The sequence below is a fragment of the Musa acuminata genome, chromosome BXJ3-8 (genome assembly GCF_036884655.1).
Source record: "Musa acuminata AAA Group cultivar baxijiao chromosome BXJ3-8, Cavendish_Baxijiao_AAA, whole genome shotgun sequence".
Classification (NCBI taxonomy): Eukaryota; Viridiplantae; Streptophyta; class Magnoliopsida; order Zingiberales; family Musaceae; genus Musa; species Musa acuminata.
The window spans coordinates 41607277-41618653 of NC_088356.1; the positions used below are offsets into that span (position 1 = coordinate 41607277).

Below are 11377 nucleotides of genomic sequence, written 5' to 3' on the forward strand. Positions count from 1 at the left end.
GACGAAGACAGATCCTCAACTGCACTTTGCCACAAGAAAAATAGAAGCTGCATGAAGATGCTGGTACAGGAATTTGCAACTGCTGAACCATTTCAAATTTCCTTCTCTCTATGGGAAAAAGAAAAAAAAGTATTATCATTCGAAAAACAATCAGTCAGTTTGGCCACGTAGTAATAACTGTCCGTAACCAAATGATGAAAACAATCAAGGGTATCCATCCGAGTGCCCGAACGGAGCAGGGGTTCATACCGTCTTGCCGATACAGAATTTACATAGCATTCAATGATTTCAAGAGGCATATTGCTCTTTCTTCTTCTTTCTTTTTATTCTGTAAAACGGATGGTGTGATGGCTCTCAAAAGGGGGCACCATCATCGTCATCAGCTCTGACTCTTCTTATTTTCCAAGGATCGAAACGACGTAAACCACTGCTTCCAAGGAGCATCCCCTTGTTGCTCGATCCAAGACAAGAAGGAGCTATCTAACAGGCAAAACAGATTAACATAAAGGAGTTGGTATCTCACTGGAACGAATCGGAAGTTTGCAACTTGGACGATAGGCCAAACTGTCCCACCCACGATAAGAGCCGGGAGGAAATCCCTTTTCACATCTTCCTTCACTTGGCTTATGCTCCTTCCAGAGGCTAGCCCCATATACGAGAAAAAAATTAATAGATCCAAAGGCCCGAATATAAGCCCATCTGCCGCAACCTTTGTCGTGACAAACTTCATCGATTTTGGTTGCAGTTGAAGTCGAACTCGAATGATGCGGTCCAAGTACTCATACCTACATAAACCAAGAAAAGAAATTGCACTAGTCAGAAAAAAGATTACACATACCAACATAGTCCAAGTACACTTCTGTCAAGAAATTCCAAGTTTTGGCACTAGTTAAACTACTTCTGCACAAATTTATAGGAACATATACCTATATAAGAACCGATGGTCAGCTCCTGCAGTATGTAAACATAACACTGACCTTTTTCCCACACCTTAATGTCCTCATCTCGATAACCATGGGTCTTGTCACAACTCGAAATATCTAAAAGCAACTTCCAGAAATAATGTTTTACTAGAAAAATCAACAGGCATTACTATTCTCTTGGACATATTAGAATTGTTTAATTACTATATCCTAACCTTATCGGATGGTTTACTATCTTGCCACAAGCCAAGATAGAATTGCTTCATGATGAAAGGCTTATATATTGGCTTCTTTCGACAAGTTGTTATAGCCTTGGAGGATTTGTCTCCCCTTGCAGAAGCTCCATGTATATGCCCTCTTAAAACCGAGTTCTTCATGCCACTGGGAATATTCAAATGAAGGAAACTCTCATGGAAACAGATCTAGGCTGGTCAAGTTCTATTACCCCAAAAGTTCAAATAAAAAACCATCAATTACATTCTCCATTACAGCTTTGCTGAAGGAGCTGGGTTGGAATTCAAAACAAAATTTGCATTTCTATACATCTCTTTTATTCAAAATATTCTGGGCCACAAGTAAAATTGCATCAGATGATCCCAGTGAATACAATATGCCCTTTATCTTGCTTATGCTGCTACTTCCAAAAGTTGAAATGTACCTTCTAAAGACAAAGCCTTGTTTGCAACCAAATTGAAGGAATCTATGAACAATATACGTGTGGAAGCAGCTATTTTCAGAGAACATACATGATTCCCATGACAACTTGTGCAATTCTCTCACTTAACAGAACCCCAACCTTTCTGGTGGTGGCAAAGTTCAGACTCAAATTATTTTCCCCAGAAAATGTAGAAAGTGCAGAATTTGGAAAACTAAAGGAAGAAGCGTATTTGAGGGGGGCATACCATCAGTTGAAAACTATGTTTAAACTACAAAGGTGTATAAACATTTTTGTCTGTGACATAATTATCTTCCATCTCATAATCAATAAATTTCTCAAAGACATTACTTTTTCTTGAAGCTTAACCAACTTTTCTACACAAGATAGGGACCAAGATACAGGAAAATTATGTGTGACCTAAATGTTTTACTTACTAAGGGGAATAGTTACTATTTATGTACTAAAGTTGAGAAAATATTATCTTTTAACAAACAGTATCTAGCTTATGTTGAAATTTCCTGCACATCTAGAATCCATCTTGGGCAACTTGAAATGCACCCTCCACATTTTGTCTACTTATTACCCACCAATCCACCAACATTTTGTCCATTTAAATAAAAAATATGTGCTCAGCCAAATGACTACTTAAATGCACTAAAAGGGAGGGAAAAGCATCGAGTAAGCTTGGGAATATAATTTCAGCTTAGAGAAACACCTCACCTGGGCAGCTAAACTTTGTGTCATTTAATTGCAAATAGGATATATTTCTCTTGGAATTCCAAAAAAAATGTATTAGGACTGTGCCAGATAGATCGGAAATGAATAAACTGAAGCATTTAGCATGCAAAAGCAAACCTCGTGATTTCATAGTTGTGAAAAGACCTTACCAGTAATGGCCAACAGGTCCAACAAATGCAAATCCAAACATGCTCGTGGTAGCCACCCTTCTCCAGTCTATATTGATCTCCTTATTTTCTTCCTGCAAGATATACCAGATGTGCTCAAACTATCAAACAAATTTTGATAATTAACTAACCACACTTCCACCCCAAACTACGTCCACATGATGTGACTACGGTGCCCAACATTCGACATATGACTTAACAACCAATATCAGCCATCAACTCTGGGAAGCAGAAAATGTTAAAGGACATAACCTTTTATACAGCCTAGAAACACGGAAGCATATGATGGAAATTATATATATATATATAACTATAGAAACGTCTTGAAGAATTAGATCAAGTGGAACCATCGGGATTACAATTCTTAGAATCACAAGACAAAAGCAATAACTACAGAAGCATTTGGATGAGAAAGTTCAGGAAACAAGATGGCTCATATGTAATAGGGAATAGAATAAGCTACTGTTACAGTAGAGGGAGGAGGGAGACCATGTTAACCCATTCTTGCATGCATTTTTGTTCTACTGTGATCATTTTCATGCACAAGAAAAAAAGAGAGAGATCAAAGCTGTGTTATATCTGTATTCTATTGTTTGTTAAGCAAAACAGATAATCCTTTTTTTATCAGGACAACAACCACACCTAGTGTAGCTGCACACAAAAATTAGCCAAGCCAGATACCAACCTCCACACATATTCATACTTAGAACCTCTTCAGATGAAGGACCCTACTACAAAATTTTCACCTTCCATGTTTCTTAACCCTTGGGAAATCTTGAAGCCCTGATAAATATCATCAATAGATTTATCTTTTATCAAGTGCAACCCAGAACACCATAAGGGAATATGTAATCCAAACATCGTTTTCTACTTTGGGATGGCTTGATGCAGGCTTCTGAAAAGGAGATCACTCATTGATTAGCTGGGTTGGACTCCATGGCCTCTATCTGTCTGTACTTTATGGAAATAGCCATTGGCCACACCATTTGAATCTACTTTTGCTCACTGTTACTTGCAAAAATAAAAAAATTAATATGTAAAATGTAATTTTGGACACACATATACACCTGTTGAGCTTAGCGTTAAGAACTAGAGAGTCTGGATAAGCCATCCTGGGAAGAGGATGTTTCAGGTGCTGTATAATCACTCTATAAGGACGAATGAATTGTTTCTCTTTTATCTCTTTTAAGAAGACATAAAAACCAGCTCATCCAACACAAAAATGATTCTAAATCACGTCGAAATTTTGAACAACATCCAAAAGGTAAAGAAGTCACTAAAACAACAATGTAAATGAAATTTAGTATTCCCATCCAACTCAAACAAGCCGATCTATGATGGAGCAGAAGAAGTGTGGAGCTTTCAGAAACCAAATTATTCAATCAATCCATCTTCAATGATCGTCAGTTCATCTTCCAATCACAGTCAGCTAGCATCAGGGGTTCACCGACTCGACCGCCCGGTCGGTGGCCTTTCAGCAATAAACAAATTTGATCAAATCGAAATGTGATGGTGAATCAGAACCTTATCTATTCGCATAAAAATCACTCGATTTCCCTCAAAAACTACAGCCGTTACATTATCGAAGCATCCTAATCAATAACGATCAACGAAAAGCGAGGGGAGAAAACCAAACTCAGAACTAAATCCACATATAACAAATCCAAAAGAAAAAACGACTTCCACGAAACGATCGACAGAAAAGGGTGAAAAGAAAAAAGATTGGGGAAATCTAATAACCTTCTTGTCCTGCGATTGGTGCCTCAGGGTTCTCTGGGTGACCGCCTGGGCTCCAATGTCTCCCAAACCCCACAGGAAGCCAGAGCTGACAATCTGCGTCTTCACCGGGTGAACGGCGAGGCACTTCTGGTACCACCTCCATAGCTTCAACATCGAGAAGGCACGGAACGAAGACGACGGCGGGGAATGGAAATGGGGAGGCCCGGGGTTTCTCTTATTGAATCGACGGAAAGAGGAAGGGAAGAGCCAAAAACGATAAAAGGTTACGCGAATGGGCCTCGCAGAAGTCTTTATGAAAACATTTGCATTTAAGTACTTCAAAGTTCACTTATTCTTGTTTTCTACCTTTAAACTTAAGTCTAATGCATATTCCTTATCATTTCAGAAAAATTGCATATAAGTCCATCAGAAACCATTTTTCTGTTTTCATTTCTTGAAATATGGTTTTGCATAAACATCCTCGTCAAACTTAAAACAATATAAAATTTGCTTTTAATCTCAATTAAGCCCAATTAAAATCACCGATAGGCAGTATTTTGTTTTTTTACTGAAAATTCAAATTTAATAAATGTGATATATTTTCATGTACAGAGATCATATGTATCGATGGATTATAAGAACAAAAAGAAAATTGTCTGTTAGTTGTTAACATCCAAAATTATATGATAATACAAAGCCAAGAGAGTTGTTGGAGTCTTATAAACAAGTGGACTGCTAGTATTCATCAAATGCAAACGCCATCTCCTAAGACAATGAATTCCTCAAGTCCACGAGTACTAATCACATATTCTCTCAATACATCATGTGATAATGTGAAATAGTAAATCCAGCATTAGTGAAATTGAACTGTGATGGTCATTGCAACCAAGCATAAACAATGAGTAAACAATAGATACATCAATAGCTAACACCAAGCAAACAACTATATCATCTTGCACCAACAAATAGTCACAAGATCAAATTCTACACATGAATGAACTACAAGTTGGAAGGATGAAGTTGCCCCCGAACTGTTTCAATGGACATTTAATTGAGCGATTCCATGGGCATCGATGGCATATGGCATACTTCATTGCTTGATTAACACCACAATACAATGGATTTATCTGTGACAAATGAACAGTTTTGTGACCTAAAACTCACCCATAGCATACACTGATTCTTGAGACGTAATCAGCATTTTGCTTGATGTGATTCTACTTTCAACAAAACATATAGAAATAATGAAGTTCACATGAAATCACTAAGCCACATGAATCAAACAATTGAAGGAGTATGGGGCTCAGCAGCTTTAAGAATGCAGAAGGCAATAAAAATGGCACTGAATTTTTTAAACCAAAACATCACATTACAGAAAAAAAGAGGACATATAGTGAACTTGTTGAGGGATGGGAAAAAGCACCGCATGCATCATAGAACTAGTCCAGTTTTATTCTGTCCAGTTCACTGATCATCTCCTCAAACTGCAAGATATTATCAAAGAAAACCAGACATAATTAGAGTGTAAGTCCTATTAAAATTAAAAATGTTACTGCAGCAAAAAAATAAACAAGGTAGGCAGCAACAACAGCACCAGTGGATAACAAACCTTTAAGACTTGGCGCAAAAAGTAATCACTATAGTGCTTTATTGGTTTGGACTCCACGACATGAACGATGTCCTGTATTCAATTTACTAATTCTGAGAAATGTTTGAGAAAAATGGCTTGTCAAACTACACTCAAGCAAGTATTATTGGTATTTAATAAGAGAAGAATGGAAGACGAGAATGGACCACACAACTACAAGACCTCAAGTTTTATCTTTGCTTTAATAGTATATATCCTGCATTTCCTCTTTCAATTTAAGAATCCACATATCCTGCTCTCTGTGGCATTGAAACTCCAGAACCACAGTTCTAATAAAAAGCTTCCAATCTTCATTCAAGCAAAACATGAAGACGATACCAACTATTAACAGGAAAGGTTAGGTCTTCCAATCCACAACTTACCTCACTAATATAGTAGTCCAAATCTGCATTAGGAATGATCTTCCCATCACTATCAACTGCATGCATCTTGTGTTTGTATGTCATCAAGATGGTTCTGTCAAAAAAATTATTGCCAAGTCACGAAATTACTACGGATGAAAGTCAATTAACTCAGATTGGCTATAAAATGCTTGAATCAGAACCATTCCAGAGCTTGCAGCAATGATAAGCATATGCATAACTGAGTCTATAGGTATAATAGCTTTTCTTTGAATAAAATTTACCAGTTTGCAACACAAACATCAATGTACGGACCTCAAAGTGGGTTCATCCACCTCCATATATGCAGCAAGTTTCCCAATCGATATGGTGGAGTACAACTTCAAGAAACTGCGGACACCAGACAGCAACTGCTGTTGCTTCACTTCATAAAGAAACAACTTCAACTGAAGTCTGTAAGCATCCTGATTTCAGGGTTCAGAAAATTAATTATGATGTTCAATAGAATACTCAATAATAGATTGTTATGTTGAGCTAATTCTAGATAAGCATACACATGCTGGTAACTGATGCAGTATACCACAGAAACAAGAATGGAATCAAAAATAAAAAAATATAGCACAATTTTGGAATTTAAAGTTGCATTTATATGAAAAAAATGGTTAAAATAGACTTACTATATTTTTAAAATTAGAAGGCCAACTTGGATGGATTACTTGACAACCAAGTAAGACTTACCATGAATAGTAAAGGTGATGTCCACCTGACATATCAATAGTTGCAGCATTTCTACAAATGAAACGACAAAACAAGACCGCCAACCAACATAGGAAGCGAAATGAAAGAATTTACCTGGTTGTAATTCGTAAGAGGTTCCTCCAAAACTGGAGCCGATGGAGTAATGAATTTGGGGCAGGCATATGTGAAAAGTTCATCATACACAGCATATGCTTCATCATCATACCTCAGCATCTTTGTCATCTTCTCATTGTACTTATCCCTCAACTGTGAATTCACATTCTCTTCAACAAGATTGATTTGCGGGCACAAAGAAAGGCAAATAGCCAATAAGGCATACATCTGTTCATTTTTCTTCAGTATCTGATCATATTGTGGCGATTTCTGATGATACTGCTTGAATTTAAGAATATACAGTAGGATCTTATTGAACTCACGAATTGCTTCAGCATACCTATCAACAAGACGGTAAAAGGTGAGCAATCTACTGGGTTGTATTGGTAGACCATCATGCTGATACCAAAAAACAAGCAGGTATGGAAGACACAAGGTAAGACAACAACAACAACAACAACAACAACAATAACATCAATAAGCCATAATGTCCAACTATTTTGAGATCAGCTACATGGATCTTTTCCCTTCATTAAGCTCTATGATACAATATCTCTAGTTAAAATAAGAGCATTCTAGCCTCTAGATAAGATAACAAGGTCAACAAGAAAGTAAAGAAAATCAACAACATTCATCCAAAAACCGATCAAAGAGAATAATGCTTTGCAATGTGGGAACATTAACACTTAGCCAGTTGGCACTAAAATTCTTAAAAATATGAGAAGGACATAACAAACAACAAATAAGCATATATTTTACAAACAAGCCAAACATGCAGTTTGGTGTCCCCAGTCCTATTAGTTCAAACCAAAAACATGCCTGGAATTCATAGAGCAACACATTAAGCCAGAGCTGCTATGCTCAGAACAAGCTTATATCGAGTAGTGTTCTTCAGCTCAAGAATCATTTAAATGAAATGCACAATGATCCTTCTTCCTTCAAAAATGCCAGCAGGCATTATCTATATCGATGAACTAGCCACTTCCTTACAGCAATTATATTTCAGAGTGTTGATGATGCAATGATGATGTAGGAATTTTTTCTAATATTTGCAAACACTAGGAAAAAAATATGGTATTTGACAAACTGACCTCACAGAACAAAAAATGAGAGTCTATCTGCACAGTAAGTCCCTAACTTTAACAATTATATGGAACTATGTTTCATGGCTCAAAAGACCAAAGCAGCTTTAACCTCAAACAAACCAGTGAAACACCTGTACTCAATGCGCTTAACATTTAGATAAGACAGTTAAAGTGATCCTACATACTCTGAAATTAATTTTCTTGAAACTGAATCAGGAATGTGAAATATAAATCCTTGTAGAATTCTAACCATAATATGGTCCTTGCAAGAAAATTAAAACATCATTAGTTTTTTATAATCCATGGTATTTGTTGAGGTCCAACAGTAAAGGAAAGAGGATCGAGATGGTGCAGTCATACTTAAATGTGACCAAACAGTAGGGCCTTTGATCTGAGATGAGCAGCTAATGGGCCTTTGATCGAGGTACTTGGGGTTCATACTGATATATTTTATCAATCTGAGAATCCATCAACCAAGAAACTGAAATAACTCTTAAAATATAGAAGAATGTACTAATCCTTGATTTTGTAAAAAATTTCTCATTTTTCAAAAAATATTCCGGATTACGATACCAACAAGGTAATGTTCATGTCACATATAACATATACATATATGAATATTAAAAACAGCTTCATAGCTGCTGACCACACTAATGGCTTAAGAAAATTAAATAATTGGCTAAAACAACCAAAACAATACTATAATCTGGTGTGTGGAAAAGGCATAGGAAAAAAGCCAAAAAGAAAGAGAAAATGAATATCAACAAGACTAAAGTTTGTTTTCTCAGAATGATGCAACAATGAAAGGTTAAAGAGCTCCTCACCTCCGTAGCATTAAGTTTGCAAACCCGTAGTGATATATGGTGGATATGTGACTCCCAATCACAACATTGTAAACACCTTGTTGACTAATGTCGATCGGAGCCAAACACTTTAACCCGGTATGATAATCTCCCAAAAGGCAATGGACCCTCAGCAGCCCAATCATGCTGTAATAACCTAACATTTTTAGGACATTGCTGGTTCCACCTTCATAATCATAACCATCAGTAGCAGTGAATTGTTCTAGGCCTTCTTTCTCCCTTTCCAAGATTTCAATGATAGCTGATTTCTCCACCAGAGCTTGCAAGTAATTAAGCACCCCATACACATTCCATGCCTATCAACAACAAGTATTACAACGGACTAGAGTTTAGAAGTGAGGCATCAGAAAAGAAGATTGTACAAAAAAATATACAAAACAGAACCATGGCAATGCATATCAAACAAGCAAAGATGCAACATGCACAAGACCTGGCAGATTGCAAACGTCTGTCACGGGGAGCACTACAGCAAGTGATGACTAAGGCATTAGACACTGAAAAGAATCAAAACCAAAAGAAAGTGGATAATGCACCAACAAATGTGTCAAATAGAACCACAGAAGTGCATATCGGAGAAAAGCACAGACACACCATTCATGGACATTATTCTTAACACGCACAAGACCATGCAGATTGCAAATGTTTGTTACAGGGAGCACTACAGGTCTACAGCTAGTTATGACTAAGATCACTGGGAACTACAGAACATTAACTCCGTAAAAAGGAGAACCTAAATGACATCAGAACAAATAAATAAGCAAGGAGATGAATCAATAACTAATATCCTAATTTCTTTATACTTGTGCTGGGTCCATATATTTGTTACATCATTGTTGCTTGTAGTTTCTTAATACTAATATCAGACCCATATCCAATGCGATTGTTTTTTTCCTACAAGTCTTATCTAATCATAAACTAGATTGAAAGGGTTTTTAATTGAAGATATACCATTACCGAAAGAAAGAAAGAAATCTGCTTTCCCAGTATCAATTACGCTCCACATCACCATAAGAAACACACGGAACTTACTATTGCACAACATCAAGTTCGAAACTGTGTCGTGTGATAACAAACGGTAAAATGTAAACAACGCATCAACAAATAAAAAAGAAAAAAAAGTTTCCCCGCAAAATTACCTGATCGTACTGCTGAAGCAGTTGCAGCTCCTCCTCTGTCTTGCTCTTGAGCTTGGCCCGATACTGGCAGAATGACTGGAACTGGTAGACGAACTCATCCACCATATCCCACAGCCACTGGTTGGGAAGCTGCATGTTGACGACCCCGTGGAGCACGACTCCGAAGAGGCTACAGTAGTTATCCCACGACTCCACCCGCTGCCGACCCGTGGGAGAGAGCCGAGCGTAGACGTGGCGGAACCACATCTCGCGGTATAGGAGACAGAAGACATGGTCGTTGTCGACGTAGGGGGCGATGGCCTCGACGGAGGGCCAGGGGTTGTCTCGGAACATACGGTCGCTGAGGCGCTGGAAGCTGCCCTCATACATCTGGTGAATCTCGTACACGTTCTTCTCCCGGATGTGGCGGTAGAGGTGGACGACGAAGGTCTTCACCGAGTCCGGCACGAAGTTGGGGTCGTAGCTCAGATCCGTGGAGGCGCCTCCATGGCCGGCCGACGGCGGGCGCCCGTACCGGGACTCGAGGGAGCCGTCGTCGTAGTCGTACGAGCTCGCCATTCCCCCGATCCGATCGATCGATTAGGGTTGCGCTTTGTTTCAGTTTGGGTGGAGAACAGACGCTCGTGTTATCGTTTCGAATAGGATCGAGCAGGCTTATCAAGACCGTTGATTTTGGATGTTTTATGATTGATATAGCATCGACGGTGATGTACTGAGATGGGTAAGAGAACCGTGAGATCTCGCATCGGAAGGCCAGAAATCGAGCGTGTTGCAAATCCGATCCGAACCCGTTAAGAGTCACAGTGTACGTATCCCTTCACCTTTCCCATATCTTCGCAAGCCTCAACGAAGGGAAATGGTTAGATTTGGCTCGGACTGCTGCAAAACTTACATCGACGGACGTATTCGATAATAACACTTCCGATACTTAATGTCAGAAACAATAAGTGAAATGATGGAGAAGAAAGAAAAAAAGTGAAATGAATAATTTTGGACAGACCAACTTTCCTACGAGAGAGGATTCATGCATCAGAGGCCACCTTTCCAAAAGTGCCTTCGTGATTCGTTCATTCCATCTTTGTTTACGAATGTGCATCATCTGCCTATTTTTGATTCGAAGACACGACACTCGTAGAATTAAGTTAGTTTCCGATCCTGAACGCCGAGCCGATCCCGGAGACGGGCCCACGGCTTTGTAGCCATCCATGCCGTCGAATCCTACGTAAAATCACATCCTACGGCCATGA

At 38.4% G+C, this 11377-nt stretch overlaps 2 protein-coding genes across 2 annotated transcripts; both read right to left on the bottom strand.

Annotated features, from left to right (window-relative positions):
* Positions 1-109: 109 nt before the first annotated feature.
* LOC135644044 (uncharacterized) lies at positions 110-4696 on the bottom strand. Its single transcript, XM_065161422.1, has 3 exons — positions 4227-4696; positions 2469-2560; positions 110-785 (listed from the first exon to the last, which is right to left on the bottom strand). The coding sequence occupies exons 1-3, from the start codon at positions 4377-4379 to the stop codon at positions 380-382; spliced, it is 651 nt and encodes a 216-aa protein (XP_065017494.1). The 5' UTR covers positions 4380-4696; the 3' UTR covers positions 110-379.
* Positions 4697-5131: 435 nt separating this feature from the next.
* LOC135644043 (uncharacterized) lies at positions 5132-10748 on the bottom strand. Its single transcript, XM_065161421.1, has 7 exons — positions 10131-10748; positions 8956-9290; positions 7047-7386; positions 6510-6658; positions 6216-6309; positions 5815-5886; positions 5132-5689 (listed from the first exon to the last, which is right to left on the bottom strand). Exons 1-7 carry the CDS (start codon positions 10686-10688, stop codon positions 5645-5647), a joined length of 1593 nt encoding a protein of 530 aa, XP_065017493.1. The 5' UTR covers positions 10689-10748; the 3' UTR covers positions 5132-5644.
* Between the last annotated feature and the right edge of the window lie 629 nt (positions 10749-11377).